A 21311-nucleotide genomic window follows, 5' to 3' on the forward strand; every position below is an offset into this window, starting at 1 on the left:
ATTTGTGATTTTTTTTTGAAGTTATAATGTGATCTGTAAAATCTCCCTGATTTGATTCAGTAGCAGGTTGGGAGACGAGAGGTAGTCTAAATAATATGTTACACAGTTAGGGGTGGGAGATTATAATATTGAGAGGGAACATACATGTAAATACATTCTTTGCAGGGGCATGAATTGTTTTTATCAATGTTTTCGCTAATGGGGGATCTGTAGACTACCTGGCAACCCCTGATATAATCTGGTGAGTAGTCTGTAGTCTCGCGGTATTCAGGCGGTTACTGCCTGATAGGAATAATGGCCGCCTTCGTAGCAATGGCTGGAACAGGGAACAACACAAGAAGCATACCAGAGCATTTTAGCTGACCAGGAAGAGCGTAAATTACTGGGCACCCCCTCCTACCCGGTTTTCAGAACGGATGGGTAGAGGGGGTCTTGCCAAAGGATATAAGAAACGAAAGAGACTCGGAGGGAAAGGGAGGAAAGCTAACACTACCTTGATAGCTAGCGCTAGCTGGCTATCAACACGGTTGTCACTGCTGGGGAACAAACCCGAGTAGCCCTGACAACTGTGTGTCGGAAGGGCTGAAGGAAACGGGGACTAAACGCTGAAGCGTGCGATCAAACAACTGGCTTCTCGCTAATATGAGTGGACCGGGGCAGGACAGCGAGCCAGAGGCGAAAGTCCTTCTCATTAAGAGGCTTTACAGGTAAGTTGGCGAGGCCGTTTTGCGTAGCTAACCAAGGTGCTAATTGAACGTTGTTGTTCTAGCTAACTTAGCGCTAACCAATCAATGTTTGCTAACACAAGAAAGGGTCTACCTGTTCTTCCATTCAGTAAGCTGTCACGACAATGAGTAGCCCAACATCCCTGCATACTCGTCAGTGTAACATAAGCTAAATATGACCGGGCAGGCATCATGCTTTGTGTAGCTTATGTTAGCGTGTCACATCATGATTTAGCTGTATTTGTCATTACCGCCCTTGATACAGAGAAATGAAACAGGAACGATTTTGGTTGCTAGCAAGGTAGCCCGGTGTATTTGAGATGGCATTTGTTCCTGACATACATTATCGACTTGTAAATGTTTAGCTCACAGAGTTAACCTTGTAATTATGCTAATGCTTTTTGTTGCCCAACGCTGCCTAGGGCTGTGGTGGAGTCTGTGCACAAGCTGGATGTCATCATCGGCAGCAAAGCATCCTACAGAGAGGTCTTCAAGCCGGAGAACATCAGCCTTCGCAACAAGTATGTCCAGAGTTGTCTCAGCAGTGTGTGAGAAAGGAGGCAGGAGTGTAACTTAAACCTCATAGGCGTGCAATCTCCGTATCATCTGGCCAGTTGTTCTGAACATAATTATGAATTCCCCTGTGTGAATTCAAACCCATCAAACAGTCTCCGGTCTCACCTTCAATTAATTTAGCTGATAAAATAGCTGATAAAACTACATCTCTATTATTCTGTGTGTTCAATTGGGATTGACACTCCACGGCATCTCTGTGAGCTTATAGACTCTGTTCAGACCTGGTATTCTGTATCCAAATTCTGTCCAAATCCAGTTCACACTTTTAGCATTAGAAACATGTCTAATGTATTTAAACTGACCGCTTATGCTTCAATATAGTCATTGTGATCTCTGCATGATTAAACAAAACAAATAAACATACTAGATGTGTGCTCAGTCTTACAGCTTGCGAACAGGATTACAGTTATTTTCATACTGGATTCAGTGAACCATAAGCTCAAAAAGAGGAAGTTGGAGGTAAATGTGAGAAAGAGACTTGACCATGTGTCTACACAGATGTAAAGACAGAGGAGATTGTATCTCATCCTGTTCAGTGACTGCCTTGGGAGCTAGACAGGCCTTCACTGTGGTCAGGGTTGCATGTAGAGCTTTAGCGATTGCTGATCAGTTATATCGGTTAATTTTGGACTGTTGGTCGGACAAATAAGATCTTTTAAAAACGTCACCTTGGGCTCTAGGAAATTATAATGGGCTATTTTCTGACATTTTGTAGACCAAGCTATTAATCACTTAATCAAGAAAGTAAGATTAATCGTTTGTTGCATTTACACTACAATACAGGGGCATATGCATCCCTGACTACTTCTGAACGTGGCACGAGCGATTAGATTCCATTGCACACAGTTTGGGATGATTTTACACCTGTATTTAGAAGTATCCACTAGTGATCAGTTCCCCCAAGACATTGTTTAGTGTAAGAGCTGTAGTCATATGTTGTACTTAACTTGCAAATGGGCTAATTTGGCGCATCAGTGCAAGGTGAGACTCATATTATTGTTGAGTAATATATTATCCTCTTTGGCTTTGAAGAATGGATGAACCAAGCAGATAAGCATCTCTTCAAAGAAGAGATAATGAGAAATACTGAATGTACTTGCCTAACTGTATTAACATAATCTTGTCAATGGCCGCACACATAAAGTGGGGACTGAGATTTCACAATATTCTGGTGAACAACTCTGACTTCTGAATCAGTTTACACAGACCATGTGAGTCACAGAAGGGAAAGGCACGCTTATTAGTGATGCTACAAATATTTCTTTTTGTCTGAGAGTACCAGAATTATCAGTTGTCACAGATGTAGTGTCTATAAATTAGGGCTGAAACTATCAGTTATTTTCATTATTGATTAATCTGCTGGTTATTTACTCGATTAATCATGAAAAAGTGGAAAAAAAGTTTGTATCTTGCTAGCTGTTTCTGTTGTGCGTTGCCCCACCTGCTCATGTGAAACTAGGTTGACTCATTGGTCCACTTGTCAAACCGGTGACCCAAGTACCTCCTTAACTTATGCATGTGTGTATCTGTTTTTCTTTCTGTGTGTTTTCAGGCTGAGGGAGCTTTGTGTGAAGCTGATGTTTCTCCATCCTGTCGATTATGGCCGTAAGGCTGAGGAGCTGCTCTGGAGGAAGGTTTACTATGAGGTCATCCAGGTTATCAAGACCAACAAGAAGGTAACTGGCCCTGCAGCTGTGGAAAAAGTCCTCTGTGCATATGTTAGCATACCATTGTTTCTGTTGTTAGCTGGCTTGACATCCTGGCTGCCACTTAAAGGTCAACTCTGCTATGACATCTGCCATTTTGTGTTCAATGGTGCGTAATGTACCTCATAGAGTACCAAAAGTGTGTACAGATTATGCACGAGTGGTCCCAGTGGAAATCAAACCCGTAAAAATATCACTTTTGGCACTTTGCTCTGCTATTAGACCATTAACATTATTGCCCTTATCAAATATAGCGGGATCATTTCTGCACTGAATTCTGTTATTAATATGTTTTAGCCAGACAAATAAAATAATGTACTAAGTATGTACTGTGATTCAGATGCTTGTGAACTTAAACATTTTGAATGTCATCAGCAGTTGAGTTTTAGTCATCTGTTCATTTTAAACATTTATAAGTTAAGAAGTCTCTTCTTAAAGGGGAGCTTCACCAATTTTACACATCAAAGCCTGCTTACAGGTGGTGGGTGGTACTACATATGTGAAAAAAATTGTATAAAGAGAGAACAGTGCTAAATCTGATAAATTGCCTCAAGTGATGTCACTTGAGTCAGCGTCAGTTTAGGTTAGTGGCTTGAGGCTATGTTAGCCACTTCTAGCATAACACACCCAAATATCCAAACAAACTGTCATCCGTTATAGTTGCATTGTGGGTAGTGTAGGCATCATGATTTGACAATCAGAATCAGAGATGCTTTATTGATCCCCGAAGGGAAACTCTTTGTTACAGCAGCTCGCCTTTACGTCAGTGTACACAGGAGAAAGTACTAGCAAAAAAAATAATACAATACACTATAAAAACTGGTCAGAAAATAAATTAAGTACCAAGTGGGTATAAGTATAAAATAAAATAAGTGTGAAGTACCAAGTGGGTTTACCGGTATAATAATGCAATGTAATAATATAAGTAATAAGTAGTATTGCAACAGCAGTAATGGAGGTATGAATAATAAATAGGAAAAAGCTAAATATTGCACATGAGTATTAGCGAGTGTGGATGCGGTTCAGCAGGAAGATGATGGCGTCCTCAACTCCCAGCCGGGGCTGGTAGGCGAACTGAAGGGGGTCTAGGAGGGGTCTGACCATGGGGCAAGAAAGAAGAATGCATGGAAAAAGCCAGATATTTCTGGTGCTGCATCAATTTTTGAAACTTTTTTTTTTTTTACTCTCCATTGTGAGTCGGATAGTAGTCGCAGTAGTATAGGCACACGTTGGAATATTCTTGTAAAGTTCAACTTCCCACACACACAGTCCAGGTTCATACAGTGAAATTGTTTGGAGTAAAGCAGCCGTCGTCCTGATAAATCCTGAGCTCCATCACAGCTGTCTAAAAATATGTATTTCAGAAGCTAAAAGTTCAGTTCTGTTTCCTCTGGAGAGTTTCCTCTGTCCTGTCAAGTCTATAACTACAGTTTTTAGCTTTGCTGCTTAAATGTCCCATGATATTTGCTGTGACATTACCGTGCACATGGAAACGTTTAAAATGACTGACAGCAGCCTCTCTAATCATTAAAGTTAAATCACTAAAGAAAACCCTCATACATCAATACAACACACAAAGAAATTACCTGGAAAGCTCACAGTGCTCGACTTCGTTTCAACGGCAATATGTTCTACAGAGAGCAGTAGAGGTGGAGTGAAATGTCCATGCCGGTGCGGGTCTCTAAATCGGAGAAAATAATTTGTTTGGGTGGGCACACCTAGTTGGTGTTTGTTAAAATATGTTTATACATTTATTTTTTTTAATCAGAACTGATAAAATTCAGGCTCACCAGTGCGACCAATGAAAATGTTTAGTTGCGCTTAACAGATTTTTGGTCGCATGCAAAAATGGTCACTGTCTTGTCTCCACTCTTTTCTTTCTCGTTCCTCCATTGTAGCACATCCACAGTCGCAGTGCTCTGGAGTGTGCCTACCGTACACACCTGATCGCCGGAGTGGGTTTCTACCAGCACCTACTGCTCTACATTCAGTCACATTACCAGCTGGAGCTGCAGGACTGCATCGACTGGACCCACGTCACAGACCCACTGATCGGTCAGATACGCAAAACACAAATTCACGCACAGACACAGATATAGAACATTCAAACACGCAAGCATCATGTAATCTCTTACTAAGTGTTTGTCAGAGGGATGTGTAACATTCACACGTATAAAACAGGCTGTCTGCTTGTCAATATTTTAAAAATCTTCATTAAATTTAAAAATCTTGATCACTTTTATAGGCCTTTTTTCACTGAAGACGTTTTGAAATGTCATACCGGGAAAAGCACAGGTGTGAATAATAAAATCAATGACGGCTAAATTCTGTTTAGCTGTGCTGGTTTCAGGATCCTCGTATTGTGTGTGCTGGTTCACTTTAATTGCTTACTAGAACACTAGAATAGAATGGAGCCATCGTTAACCTGTCCTTTTCCTACAATAACAACTGAAAATGTTTGCTGTGATAACGGCCTATTACAATATAAAGTTTTAATGCACTCTTTTCTTGTGAGAAATTAACCTAAAGCCACAGACCCATAGCTCTTTGCACCACTGAGATTTGCTTTTCTTGTGAAATGGGTGTAAATCCCATTCAACATGGTATTATGAGTGTACTGAAACTTGTGGAATTAATATTTTAACTGCATAAACTCTGAAAGGGTCCACTGAAAAGTTTGATGTCATTTACAGCAGGTATTCAAATGTACTTTCACTCTTTGGATAATGAACACAGACATCACACCACTGCATTTACACCCGGTGTTTGTGTGTCCATATTCCGAATTCAGTCCATATCAGATGTCAGTGTTCCCTTGCACTATGCAAAGCAGACAAATATGTGGAGGAGTGCCAAGTCTATTGTCAGCACAGACAAACAGGCAGGTGCAGGGGCACCCAAAGTAGTAATACTGTGCAGCCTGTACGCGTTCTTTGCCTCGGATGAGCTTGTCTTCCACTCTGTGGTTTGATAAGTTCTCATTTTTGCAAACGCACTGCGCAGATTTCATGTACATAGAGCTGGAGATCCTATTGGACCCTCAACAGGGGCTAAATACCAGGGGTAAGTAGGGTCTGTAATCCTGTCTTCCTGCATGAAGTGAAAATGTAACTTATCAATAATATAATAATAATATTACCAATACATTGTTTCTTCTTGGCCACCTAAAACAAAAGCACTTTTCGACATTAACACCTTAGGGACAGAGAAACAGTGGTTAATGTAATATCTGGGTGCTGTTTCTAACATCCGTACTCTCTACTGTTTGCAAATTGTTGCTTTGCTGGAATTTAAGCGTGTTCTTTTGTTACATAACTCCAAGTCATTTTGGGTAAGTGCATCAGCTAAATGCTTGAAATGAAAAGAAAAAAAGCATTGTGTAATTGTTCCCCGTAGGCCGAAAGAAACCAGTGTCAGCCACCCCCAAGGAGATGGAGTGGGCACAGATGGCCTGTCATCGCTGTCTGGTCTACCTTGGAGATCTAGGTAATAACATGATAATAAAATATGCAATTAATTCATCTCTCTACCCAGCTTGTAGAGGTGTGAGACAGCATGTGTGTGTCATTCAGCGTGGGAAATTTTGGCTTAGCTATAGAGTATAATTGGCAGTAGACTGTTTGGTGAGTTTAGACATAAATGATATAGAGATATTAGTATTTTGATAGATTTTACATTATTAACTGAAAATTACAGAAGGAAATGAAATTACGTCTGCACCATTTCAGGTTTGCCTTTGATAAATTTAAATGAATCAGTGAACATATATAAATATAAAATATATTTCAGCTTAAGTTTGACTTTTGTTTAGGCATTTATGTCTCAAAAATGTCATAAATTAATGAGGCTTCCTTTTATTGACCATTTTTGTCACTGTGGTTATATTTATTTCATTTAGTTAGTTATTTTAATGTTTGTTTCCTCTGCAGCCCGTTATCAGAATGAACTTGCTGGAGTGGAGGCTGAGCAGCTGGCAGAAAGGTTTTACCATCAGGCCCTGTCTGTCATGCCACATGTGGGTGAGTGACTGTAATGTAAAATTCCTTAACACAGCACTTTGCTGTGGCCAGGGAGAACCTGGTAAACTTTGGCAACTCCAAAAATTAATGTCAACTAATGCACCCATTTCTTCACCCCCCTGTCTACAGGAATGCCGTTTAACCAACTGGGCACACTGGCAGGGAGCAAGTTCTACAATGTTGAAGCAACCTACTACTACCTACGCTGGTGAGGAATGTTTCTGTACAATTACACATGATGTTAACTATTGAACCACAACCCAATAAGTTAAGAGTCTTAACAGATGTTTAATCTTTGCTAGCATCCAATCAGACGCCCCCTTTGAGGGCGCCTATGGTAACCTGAAGCGCCTGTTTGACAAAGCTGCCAAGATGTACCATCAAGTGAAGAAGCAGGAAATGAAGAAGCTGTCTCCATCTCGACAAAGGTGAGGAGGATTCACAGGATTTCAGAAGGTGTGCAAACTCTGCACACAAAATAAATTACTTCTAGAGTGGGAACATTTCTGGAGTCCAAAGAAATCCTGGGAGAGGTGTGGGAAAACAACTGTTGATCAGTCCCAGTTCATATAGTGCATGATAATCCATTTTAGTCCCTGGAGTTTATTCCTAGAATGTTTTTTGTAGTTTATCTGTAAATTAAATTATGTTTCTTGCATTCTGATATGAATTTAATCTGATTTCCACACTAATGTGCATTCACATCCACAAATTCCTCTGAGGCCTCCTTAGATCATGAGCCCTCTGGACAGCAGTGGTAATACTAATGATTTTCACTGACTTGCCGGGTAAAAGTAAGTCTAATATAAACAGAATATGTTGACTTCTTTGTGCTGACATCCCAGAGTAATTTTAATCTGTATCTAATCTTAAATCACATAATTACCAACTTGCTTGCCCTCCATTTGAATCACAAAGGCACTCTAACCACTGGTGGGATAAATCAGCACCTCTCTGCAGATGAGATTAGATAATTGATGATCCCTGTGGGGAAATTAGATTGTTGAAGCAACAAAAGTAATAGGAATCAGTGGGCATGAAAAACAAATATGCACACAAATGAAGAATGTAAAATAAACATTTCAAGGTATAATGCCTGGTGTGTAGAAGAAAAAAACACCTATGGAAAAGAGTATAGGTGTAGACTCGAATAGATTGGCCCGTTAAGATACATGGTGGGTAATGTTTGATGGTACATTTGTACAGTTTTATTTACCATCAGAATTGCTTAAATTACCATTGTGCATGGAGCAAATGAGATTAACAAATTCTTTTGCCATCTGGACAGAAAACAATGCTGTTTTTGTTTCATTCACATGAATAACACTTAACTCAGCTGTGGTGTGTTCAGTGTGAAACTTTTTGCACTATATTATGTGCTATACTGTTTACCCAAAGAAATAATGACAAATAGATAATATTTTGCACCATTTTAATGTGTGTTATCCACATTTTGGGAAATATGCTTATTCACTTACTTGCTAATAGTTAGATGAGGAGATTGATACCACACTGAGGTTGCTGGCTCATATTTAGTGTACAGACATGAGAGTGGTATTGATTGTCTCATCTAACTCAAACCCAAAATGTCCAACTATTGTTTGAAAAGTTATCTTTAAAATGTTCTCAGAAAATTACTCAGAAGACACAGAATGGCAGTAAAAGTAGTGATATACTATCAACACGTCGCAACAGGACATTCAACATACCACTGTTTCTATTAAAAAATGTTTTGCTTTGATTATTTTACTACATTCTAATGAAAATATCTGTAATATATGATTTCCATAATTTTGCTCTGACTTTTTTTAATGCAGATCAAAAGACATTAAGCGCCTCCTGGTGAGCTTCATGTACCTTCAGAGCCTTCTGCAGCCCAAGAACAGGTAAGTGCTTGTGCTGTCACTCATCCCCTGCCTTGCATCATGCTATCACACTATTCCTCCACTGTTTTAAGAACCAGTTCAGACTAGATGAACACAGTCTGTTATGCATGTTTAATAATTGTCAAATGAATCTATCTATAGTATCTAACTTCTTACCTGCACCAGTGAAATCAAAGTCAAATATTTGGTTTTGTGAAATGTGAGCAGAGGTTAACGGTATCCAGCGGACACAACATGGTGTTTCCAGGCAAAGTGTTTACTGCCTGTAAAAATATCATGTTTAAACAAACTGATTTAACTAGCAACAAAAAGTACTTGTATTTCATGAGCAAATATGACAGACAGCAAACCTGGTAACCCTACTTAGTCCACTGAACCGCTACAGTGTTAGCCTTGGATTATTCATTGTTAGGTTGTGTTCACCTTGTATTTTTAGTGCATCCTTCATTTCCATTATGTTGCTTCCCCTCCTCTGTCTGTATGTAGTCTCATGGAGACGGAGCTGACAGCACTCTGCCAGTCGGTGCTGGAGGACTTCAACCTGGTGCTGTTCTACCTGCCGCCGCCAACACATGGCGGTGCTCACCACCCCCCCAGCGAGGAAGAGGAGGAGCAGCACGCTGACAGTATCTGCCCTGTGCTGCCTGACACCCTCATCTTCAAGATGGTGGTCACTTGTCTGATGGTGGTGCACAGCCTGAAGAGGGGAGGTTAGTGTTAGTGGGATGTTAAGGCTGTTGTGTATTTCACCATTTTTGGTTTGTAAAATTTTTTTTTTTAAATGTATTTTGTTAGTTAATTAATAACTATAACAGAGTAGTGAACAAACAGTCTTTTTTTTTTTTTTACTTTAAATGTCCGTTTTAAAAGTTGTAAATCCATTTCAGTATCCTCTTCAGTGGGCCTGTAAATATAGATCAGATGAGGATTGGAATAATTAGTAGAAGAGGAAGAAGACACCAGAGCTAGCCAAAAAGGCCACAGAACTCTGTCCAAAACACCCACTCAAGTTGTGCATGTTTGTGGTTATCATAAGATGATCTGTGATGGATTGACTCCCAACCTGAAATCAGGAAACTAACTTGAAATTTATAAATATAGATCTGAACAAATACATCTTTAGATTTTTATTAACTTACAGAAACTTTATTTTTAGTTTTAGCCCCACCGATACAGGATTTTTGAGGCCGTAGGACATTGTACAGTTGAAAAATCATCACTACTTTCTGGTGGACAAACTATAGAATGGTGACACTGTTTCAAAACACATCTTCTACATTTCCGTAATTTAATTTCTTGTCATTTATAATGAATAATAATTACCGATACATGTGAAATAAGCTTATATCGGTCGGGCTCTAACTTTAATCTGTAAATGATTTGTACTACCCTGGGAAATGCTGTCTTGTGGCAATGATTATCACCAGGAAGTTGGTATGAAACAGAAGAAGTATGTATTTCAAGTGCTGTATTGTGTCTTTTAGGATCAAAGCAGTACAGTGCATCCATAGCTTTTACTCTGGCGCTGTTCTCCCATCTGGTGAACCATGTCAACATCCGGCTGCAGGCTGAACTGGAGGAAGCGGAGAGCCAGGTGCCTCCACTTCACACTGACGCCACAGGTGAGAGAGGAAATCCCTGTCTCCATATATGGAGAGGGAAAGGAACAAAAGTGCAACTGCAAGTTAAAGAAATCCTCATAGTGTCACAGTACAGTGTCTGCCACATAGATCAATGCGTCAATCCCAGTGTATCCTCATCAGCAACATCTTTTAGGTTTAAAGTACTGGGCTTTGTTTAAAATCTCTTGGGAGAACTACAGCAGTATGTAAAGTTTTTACAAGTCAAGAGCAATTTAAAGTTGAGCGCATTTTTTCACTCTTTCTGACATGCTCTTTCAAGAATAACCCAGTGGAGGACATGTGTTCTGTAACGTGGAATATGTAGTTAGAACAAGCTGAATGAAGACAAAAAAGGCAGTGAATTGTTCTTCTCTTATCTAGATGACCTGGAGGTGAGGGATTTGTCAGCTCCACCGACAGATCGCTCTGATGAGAAGCCTCTGCAGAATGGCTCCCTGGAGCAAGAAGATGAGGAGGACAAGGATGAAGATGGCTGTGAAAGGGTTGGTGCCAAAAAGAAGGGCAGCGTGGAAGAACAGCGCAAGTTGGAAGAAGAGAAACAGAGACAGAAAAAGAAATACACTCGCCTCTCTAGACTCCGCCGACGTCGCTGTGCCCGCAAGGACGCTCAAGGAGAGGATGAAAGTGACCTTAGTGAAGGCTTTGAGAGCGAAGAGGATGAAGATGACGATGATGGGAGGGGTCAAGCTGATTCAACAGGTGGCGCTGCGACAGGAACCCCGCCCAATCCTCCATCTATCAGGAAGGAGACTAAGAGAGACCACCTGGGTGAGGAGGGCAGCTGGGGGAGTGGCTCAGAGGAAGAGGAGGAGGAGGAAGGAGGAACAGCATTTGATGTAGAGACAGACTCAGACATGAACAGCCAGGAGTCTCGCTCAGACCTGGAAGACATAGAGGACACGGAAAACTCTGACAACTTGGAGGCGCGGGAGCACCAGGACGAAGAGGAAGATGAAGACCAACCCAAGGAAGAAGGAGGCGACAGGGACGGTGATACACCTCCAACCACTAACGGGCCTCTCATGCCCAGCGACGCCAGCATCAGCAGTAACCTCCAGGCAATGTCCTCACAACTCTTCCAGGCAAAGCGCTGCTTCCGCCTGGCGCCAACCTTCAGCAACATGTTGTTAAGGCCTCCAGCCTCATCTTCCTCCGGTATTCCCACCCCTACTGACACCTCTGCTCCTCCCTCCCAAGAGACACCCCCTCCTCCTGGGGATTCACCGTGCGATATGAACCCTGGTACTGCCAACGGAACCAATGAAAATGGTAATATGCTTTTTGCCTCAATGTTATATATAATCTGTCCTTTTTTGTTAGCTTTTTTTCCCACGGTTACTTATTCGGGACATTTTCTTGATCATCTTTTTTTATTATTATTATTGATTCACAACTCAAAATGTGACTTTGTTGAAATCAAACTTGCTTTGTTGTTGTGTCACCTCCTCTAGACTTGGACTCTGATTCGGAAGGCAGCCAACACAGTACTCAATCAGTGCATACTGAGAAAACCCTCTTAGAGAAGCTGGAGATTCTGACCAATCAGGGGTTGATCCAGGTGGTGAAGGTCTTTATTGATTGGCTAAGGACAAACACCGACATTATCCTCATGTGTGCACAGGTGAGGGTGCAGATTGTCCTGCTTTGTCAATGAAACATTAACATTTTAGGAGTATATTTAACAAACCGGTTCTCTCTGCAGAGTTCTCAAAGCCTGTGGAACCGACTGTCTGTGCTACTCAACCTGCTACCAGATGGCAGCAAGATGCTTGAGGCTGGTGAGTTACTGATAGACTGCACTGCATAGAGATTTATGTACTGTATCACTCAAAAGGTTTTTATTTCCCCTGGGTCCACTAATACAAAAATGTCCTTTGAGACACTGTAAACCACTCATTTAAAGGAGTAGTTAGACATTTTGGGAGATTGACCACTCATGTCTGTATGCCAAATGCCTGCCTGTTCTGCCTGCCAGAACCTCCAACGCTTACTACTTAACATATTTTATCTAGTACAAAAACTGAAATGTAAAAATGACAATTTGTGGCTTTGTTACATGCTAGAACTATTTCTTGGCCGGTTCAGTCACTTCATGAAGTCTTGTTCTCACCATGAGATTGCCAGGAAGACCCTGGCTTGGCCAAGAAATAGTTCTCGCATGTAACACGCTGTAAAACCACAAATTGTCATTTTCACATTTCAGGTTTTATATGGAATAAAATACCAATATATAACTGTCAATTAGTTAGCTGTAGAGTTGCTGATTGGCAGATTTTTTAAACATTGGACAGAGCCAGGCTAGCTGTTTCCCTCTGTTTCCAGTCTTTATGCTAAGCTAAGCTAATCATCTCCTAGTTATACAAGTAGCTTCATATTCAGTGTACAGTTTCGAGAGTGGTATCAATCTTCTCTTCTAACTCTTTTCAAGAAAACAAATAACTGTATTTCCCAAAATGTTGGAACTGTTCTTTTCAGTGACTGGTCAAAGAACAATGCAATCCAATTTCCTATATATTTTTATCATTATCACTATTATTATTTGGTCTATTTCAGTTGAATCATATCATTATTAAATCATAATACACATTTATGTATAGTTGTAATAAAAAGCAAATATTAATTACAAACTTTTGCAAAATTAGATCTGAACGGAATTTGAGAATCTTTGTCCATGCATTTTAATGTAATGATGTGAATTTAATTATCCAGCATGTGATTTTCCCTGTTAGTAGATATTTGTGATTTATAATGTCTTATGATTATTGTGATATTAATTTTGTCCATATCTCGGAGCTCTGATGTCATCCCTGTACTGTGTGCACTCACTTAACAAACAGTGCTAACACTCCACTCTCATACTGAATATTTGTCTCCCTGTGTGATTTTCACACATTAATGACTGTGCTGAGTCTACTGCTCGTTTATTTATTTATCCATGTGTGTACTGCAGAGCTTGGTCAGAACGCAGAGGTGACAGAGCTGTTGAATGAGTGTGAGCAGCCTGGTTTGGTCCAGAGTCTTCTGTTGCCTGAGGATTTGGCTCTGCGACACCTGCCTGCTCTCAACGTAGCTCACCGCCGCCTTGATTTTACTCGACGCAACCCCTCCCTCACCCCCCTACAGGAGGTACACGCACACAAGCACACGGATACACACACAGGATTCAGCTTTTACAGATGTTCAGTGTTGGTTGAAAACACTGGAGAACACCAAAGCAAACCGCTCCACCATGCGAATTAGCAGCTTATTATTGTAGAATCATGACATGACATGATTTTTTCCATTGTACAGTATTTCAACAATTACTGAAATTTCAGGAAAATCTGTACATCGAATCCAAACCTATTTTACCTAAACTTCACACTCACTACTCGTTTAAGCTGCTTTTGTTTGTCTTATGTGATAGTGAACTTAATATTTTTAGGTTTTGGACTGTTGGTTGGAAAAAACAAGCAATTAGATGACTTGAAATTGTGGTGGCCATTTTTCTCTTTTATAGACCAAAAAATTAATTTATTAATCAAGAAAACAATCTGCAGATAATGAAAATTATCATTTGTTGAAGCCCTTAATCAAACGAAGTCTTCCTTGCCAGGAGAAAAAATTCTGACGTCTGTTTTTACCTTTGCTGACAGATCATAACTTTCTTCTCCGTCTGCAGTGTTAAAATGTGTGCTAACCGGTATGTCCCTATGTCCAGTTAACTCTTGAGTTTGTTGTCAACAATGACAACCTAAACTATCCTTAAACTATCCTTAAACCTGTAATAATTAATTTATTTTTGGCCACTTTTGGACAGCACAACAAGCTTTAATCACTATATTGATATTACCACCTTTATAAAGTTGCATTAGCATGTATTTTGAGTCATGTTTCTGGCCACCTAACGAATATGATTCCAATATTTACTTTCCTTTCAGCTCTGTTTTGCTCTCCTCCAACTCCTGAGAAAAATACCTGACTTTTTAGCTGCTAAATGCTCCACCATGTTCACCAACTTCTGCTGTTTGGTGCCGAGCAGGTAGTGCACAGTGGGTTATTCGCTGAAAACAGCTGAACTGAAGGGACTGAACCAAAACTGTGGAGTTGCGAAATGTAAAACCAAAACAATGAGTTGGAAGATGCTAAACGTTCTGTAGAGGAGAAATGCTGAGTTGGATGATCGCTTTCTGTGGGGTCATCACTATGAGCAACACTTTACATTACATGTAGTCATTTGACTCATTGTTAATATAAAAATATTGATTAGAGCAGCTTTAAACCATTGGTATGCACACTATACTGTATACATTATATATTCAGGAAGGATAGGTATATCTGTTTTCATCCCATCTTTAATAGGACATGTTTAGACACTGAAACATGTTAAGACACACATGTGCCACTAGCTATGCACTCAAAAAATGTTGTAGTTGGACTAAAAGTTGATTTATCCAACACAATGTTTTATAATCAAAACGTACATAATATAAATGCTTTTAAACATGAAAACATTTTCTTCTTTCTCTTTCCTCTAGTGTGTGGTGCGAGTGTGTTGCATTCGCAGTTTTGGCCACTTCCTAACAAATCTCCAGGGTAACGTGCTACACTTCAACCCGGAGGCGGGCATCTTCACCAGCATCAGCCAGTCCGAACAGGATAATCTGGTGCAGCAGGCCAAGGCCCAGTTCCAAATGGTGAGTGACATTCAAGTACATACAGTCAAGTCTCATTATTCTGTGTGCCGTTTAGACAGTGAATATGGTGCTGTTGTGTAACTGTTGACCTAAATAAATGTGAACAATGTTTAATCAATGACCTGGAACCCAAATGCTTTTCACTTGTACGCAAAGCAGCTGTCCCTTTTGATGTTGACTCTCCTGTCTTTATCTTTATTTGTCCAGGCTGAAGAGGAGGCTCGTCGAAATCGCTTAATGAGGGATATGGCCCAGCTTCGACTACAGGTTTTTAATATTATCACTCTGTCCACTGACTGTTTACCCTGTCTGTGTTTTCCTAGCAGTGATACAGCATAGACACAGCTGTGTTCTGATACAATCATCAATTCCAGAAGTTCCCAGTCTTTGAGAGATAGAAAATGTAGGGAAGATAATGTTTTGTTTTGTTTGTATATGGAAATTAATAAAAATAAATTCTAGAAAAATAATATAGCTACCTTTTTTAATGAGTTTCGGATCCACTTTCATTTGGATATTTGTTGTTGTGAAGAATAATATTTGCTAGGAGGCATATGGTTTAGTTGACATTAACCAGCTGTCAGTGTAATAGTATAGGAGTATGAGATAGTCATATTGTATTTCTATAACCATAAAACCCTTATATATGTCTTGCATTAATCGCACATTATCAGCTGTTGGGTCTCTTTTTCTGTCTGTTCCTTGCAGTTGGAGGTGTCGCAGCTAGAGGGCAGCCTTCAGCAGCCAAAGGCCCAGTCATCCATGTCTCCCTACCTGGTGCCAGACACAGCTGCTCTCTGCCAGCAACTGAACCTCATCCGGCAGCTGGCCGGCAGCGGCTGCTTCATTATCATCATCCCACGGACAGGTCAGTGCACGAAATTACCAAAATTATAGAAGACATGTCATTGCTGAAATGATTAGTTGATTAATCAACTTGAAAACTGACAGAAAATCAATTGTCAGTAATTTAGAAAATAATTAGATTGTTTGAGCCTCTCAAATGTGGGGATTTGATGATTTTGTCATTTTAATATAATTTTTTGAGCACTTGTTCGGACATACCGGTAAGCAATTTGAAGATGTCACCTTGGACTCACTATTTTTTGACATTTTTCAGACTGAACAAATAATTGATTGATAGAAATAAATTGTAGATTAATTAATAAGTGATTCGTTGCAGCCCTAAACATGTCACTAGTGGTGTGGCAGCTCTGGTTTGAAGACACTTGATTCTAGGGATTTGCCGATTGTGAATTTCTAGACCGTTACCGATGTTTTAAAATATCAATTTGGCCAATACCGATTTTTTTTTTTTTTTTCTTGTTGTTTATTTTGTTTTTGTTGTTATTTATTCCCCTTTTTGTGCCAGATAAACAAAGAAAATTTGACTATTAAAAAAATAACTAAACTGTTTTAAAGTCATTCAGCCCTTCATTGCACTATCTTTGAATTAGCATAAATTCAATCATACAAATTTATGAAACAACCTTAAATGTAACCTTTTCACATAAACACACAAAAAGATTCTTTTTTTGAAAAATAACTGCTTCAAAAGGCTTTTTAGCCTGCTATACAACAAATACCAAAAACCAACACAAAATTTAGCCAGTGCAAAATTGATTTGACACAACAGATAAACATCGGCCACTGCCATTGGTGAACGTCATCCTATTTGCCGATAGGCCGATAGCAGTCAACAAGGCGAATATATATTATATATTCAATTTGCTGATGTGACTGTTTGCTCAGGTACTTAATCTGGACTACTTCTGTGTTGTAGTGATTGATGGACTTGACAGGTTGAAGAAGGAAATTTCTGGTGCAAGGGATGGCATCCGCTTCCTGGAGTCTGAATTTCGCAAAGGCAACAGGTGGGTGATTGTATTACACGTATGGCAACTAATGGAGCTGCCTGCCGCACTTTTTTAGGGAGGGAAATTTCGTTTCCTAGGACATGTTGAACACAAACCTCACTTTTACTCCATAAAACTCTACTTATTTTGGATGATTTCTTAAATATTCTGTATCACATCCATCTCATCCATCCATCAGGTACATACGCTGCCAGAAGGAGCCGGGTCGAAGTTTTGAAAGAGATAAACTGAAACGTCAGGACATGGAAGCCTGGTAAACCTTCTGCAGTTACCTCTGTTTGTTTTCTGACATACTCATTGGATGAGTATGACTTCTATTTTGATTGTTTTTTATTTCTAGGCATTTACACAAGATGGTGGACAGTTGTCGTCAGCTAACAGTCTCCCAGAGCAACGGAGATGAAGACACAGCCGGCATGGTGACTATTCTTACTGGCCATCAAGTGGAAGAGCTTTGCTCTCGGTCAGCAGCAATGAAGGTCAGTCACTCACTGTATTTTGTTATATTACAGACAAGAACAAATACTCAGGAAGTTGACATTTTCCACCGAGGCTAGTGAAGCTTAATGGATTAATTCCAGTTTCTGCTCTATTTTTGCTACAGTGCTGTCTTCACCGGACTGTGTTTATCACTGCTCTGTTCCTGTTAGAATCTAATTTTGTCATTGTTTATAGTACAAGAAATCTTCGTTTTTTTTAGAGATTGATCTCTATGTAATATCTAATTTAATTAAGGATGTAAATGTTCTGTCAATTTTTAAGTCTTTACACTTCAGCCCCAATTTTCATACACATCCTACAGTCATCTTTTATTTGGACAAAACTTTATTTTTTACAATAAACTTGCAGAGTGTATGTTGATGTTAAAAAATTACATTGATTGGCTTGATGAAAATACTATAATTACAGGTAAAATTTTCACATTAAAAACCTTTTAACAACTGGAAAACATGTTTACTTGTTAGTTACTTGTTAGCTAACCACTAATGGGAGAAATTACAGCTTGACTGATAAATCAGCTGGGCCGATATTATTGGTCAATATTGGCTTATCACAGATATATCGGTATATAATGTAAGGCAGCTGATTGTTAACAAGAAATGTCAGTAGACAAATGGCAAAGATATTTTTATGGTCATATAGAAACAGGGTCTCCATTACATAGTTTGTTCAACCTAGTGTTTTATTGTTTTTTTTGTTTTGTTTTTTTACTGTCAAATGTCATGCTCAGTACATATCATGGTCACTATTTTAACATCAAATTTTAATCATGTCAGCTTCAAAAATCCAGTATCTGTTGGGCTCTAGCAGAAATAGAAACATTAAGGGTTCAGTATACTAGTTTGTGTCCGAATACATCTAAAGCCATAAAGTATTTATACCTGTTCCGAATGGCCACACTCAGAACAGACACATCCTCCCCAGTTCTGACATCAGAAAGTTGTGGGGGGAGGGGATTTAAGATGCTGTACAACAACGATCCAACAAGCATTTCAGTTGAAGCACACTGACACCTTTGTGGTTTGTAGATTGTAGACATTTTTAATCTTCTTTCTTTCTTATCATTGGACATGTGTGAAAACATTTACATTGGCTGTAATGACTAAAACATTTATGTAAAAGCACTGTAAAAATTGAGGACAGGTTTCGTATGATGTTTTTGGTTGTTTTATTTTTTTTTTCTCCCTTGCCAGGCGGCGATCCAGGCAGCGGGCTCGGCCGGCATGGAGCTGAAGAACATCGTGGAGTTCTACCGGCAGTGGAAGGAGATTGGCTGAGAGGTCAAATGGGGGCAGCTGTCGGCGTGGCGAACAGCTGATCGATCACAACACTCGCTCCCTCTCTCTCTCTCCCACTCTTTTGCTCTGTGTGTATCTGCGTCTCCAAAGGCAAAAAACAACTCAAAAGAAAGCTGAACCGAAGGAAAGAGTTAAAGCTTAGAGGGGTGGAAAAGTTAAAACAGTGGAGTAAAAAAAAAAGAGAAATGCGGGCGAAATGGCGCTATAAGAAACAGCAGATCACCCACCTCCCACTCCCAATCCTAAACATAAAGAGTGACCCCTAGTGGTCGGGGTGCGGAAACGGTGGGGGAACGCTACACAACTTTTAAGTGCCCCTGGTTCACACCCTAACCAGGAATACACTGTATATGTTAGCAAACGAGTACATACGTGTCGAGAGAGAAACCGCACACACACATCAACACATTCACGCTCAGATGAATCCATATAGATATTTAGAGCAGTGGTTTGGATTTCCCTTCCCTCCTCCCCTTTCCCTTCAGTCTGTATTTGAGAAACAGGGTTAAAAATGTGCGAGTCTGGTAAGGCTGCGTTTTGGAAAGTCGAGGGTGTATGACGACAATTTTAAGATAGAGAAAACACGCTCTGTCTACCTGACACCCGAGGCTTCCAGCCTTACAAAACAAACCAGGCGTCTCATAGCTCATTAAGGATTGAGGGAGGACAAATGTACTTCTCCAGGATTGGTTTCTTTCCTCTGTGGCTTTTTAAAAAATTTAATTTGGTTTTGATTTTCTTTATTTGCAGTGTACTTGTACTTGACCAGTGACTTGTGTATTGTGCTATCTCTGTATGAGAAGAGAAAAGAAAGGAGAAAAAAAACAGACATGACAGGTGTTGCCCTGTTCAAGGTTTTAATTTGGATTTTATTTTTATACCCAAATGATGTTGTTTATTTTTCTTTTTGTAAGCTAAATCTGAATGAAGTATGCAAGAATGTTTAAGGGAAAGGGAAGGGGTTGTTGTCATGCGTTGATCCACTGAACAAGTTCTTCAGTTCTAAAATGAGGGGAAAAAAAGCTATAATCCAGAATTTATTTAACAAGGTGTCATGTTAGAGGGAGGGGGGAGGTAGAAGCTGATTAGCCTCATGTTGTAGCTAGTCATCAAGGAGGCTCAGATAAGAGGGGGCCAGCTGACTTTCCCAGAGGAATGTGGGTTGTTTGGACTCCTGTAAACTCCTAAAATGTATCCCATCTACATCACCATCTCCATAGTGACTGTCCCATCATGCACAGTGCAAAAAAAAACAGTATATGTGTGTGGCCATGCATTGAACAATAAAAAGAAACTCGTATAAGATGATGACTTCTTTCTTCTTACCTACTTCCTCTGTGCCACTTGATTTCTGTCTCATTGCGTGAATAATATTTAGTGCTGAAATGATTTATCAATTAGTTGAATGGCAAAAATAAAAAAACAAGAACTTTAATTTTGAAAATCAATTAAATGAGCAGCTGTTACTCTAGTTTGACATTTTGGATCCTATTTCATTGTTGAACTGGTACCTTAAACAACACACCCCCACCAACACAGCCCCTTGCACTGTTTTGAACACACAGCTGTTTTCGGTATGAATCCCTTCTGAAAAAAATAACCCTGATGATGTCATCCGGAGACTATTAGTTTTTATCAGAAAGTCTGTTTTACCAAATGGGAGTGTGGAGTTTGAAAGATGTGGGCATTTACAAGGCATGTAGGGTCTAACGAAAGATGCCATTGCATTATGGGAAATGTAGTATCCAGCATTTTTTGCCATGCTAGGGAATAAAAGTCAGGATGTCTTGACCTCAGCTGCATCTTTTTGGCTGCTCTGTTTTTTAATGTCTTGCAAGTCTCCCAGCTTTGTGGGTTGATTGATTGGTTTGTTTATTTGAGTGTCCTGCCCCAATTGGTGCCCATCACATACAGTATATGCTTTCAGGATACTATTAACAGCAACCAGGATGGCCACATGACAAATCATGATATATAGGTCCACATATTCAAAAAGAGAACGTCTCAAAAAATTCAAGTTACATAACAGTAAATTACTGGAGTACCCCGTTAGTCGTTTAAGTAATTTCTCAAGCAAAACATTTGCTGGTTTCAACAGCTCAGATGTGTAGATGTTCTACTTTTCTGTGTTTTGATATGATTGTAAATTGAATATCTTTGTGTTTGGGACTGTTGGTTGTACAAAACAAGCAATTTGGAGACGTCCAATAATAATTAATAACTGATTAATCAGGAATGAAAATAACAGTTAGGCGCAACCTCTATACTTGTCCTGAATCTAAAATCTTTACAGTAAACATAAGTGACCTGAACCCTCCCGACTCCTCATGTGAAGTCTTTGTAAGGACCCTGCTTCTGCCTCCTCTCTCAAACTAGGTCTCCCTGTGCCATTCTTTCTCTATTT

The 21311-nt window shown here is 39.7% G+C and overlaps 1 protein-coding gene across 1 annotated transcript; it reads left to right on the forward strand.

Moving 5' to 3' along the window:
• Positions 1 to 252: 252 nt before the first annotated feature.
• Positions 253 to 20215, forward strand: smg5 (SMG5 nonsense mediated mRNA decay factor). Its single transcript, XM_044207785.1, has 22 exons — positions 253 to 707; positions 1148 to 1246; positions 2854 to 2977; positions 4906 to 5062; positions 6404 to 6493; positions 6937 to 7026; positions 7156 to 7234; positions 7329 to 7454; positions 8844 to 8912; positions 9399 to 9622; positions 10397 to 10534; positions 10916 to 11824; positions 12007 to 12176; positions 12258 to 12333; positions 13506 to 13681; positions 15073 to 15231; positions 15439 to 15498; positions 15940 to 16099; positions 17015 to 17105; positions 17287 to 17361; positions 17449 to 17587; positions 18803 to 20215. The coding sequence occupies exons 1-22, from the start codon at positions 643 to 645 to the stop codon at positions 18884 to 18886; spliced, it is 3360 nt and encodes a 1119-aa protein (XP_044063720.1). The 5' UTR covers positions 253 to 642; the 3' UTR covers positions 18887 to 20215.
• The last annotated feature ends 1096 nt before the right edge of the window (positions 20216 to 21311 follow it).

Source organism: Siniperca chuatsi, linkage group LG9, assembly GCF_020085105.1.
Source record: "Siniperca chuatsi isolate FFG_IHB_CAS linkage group LG9, ASM2008510v1, whole genome shotgun sequence".
In the NCBI taxonomy this organism is placed as follows: Eukaryota; Metazoa; Chordata; class Actinopteri; order Centrarchiformes; family Sinipercidae; genus Siniperca; species Siniperca chuatsi.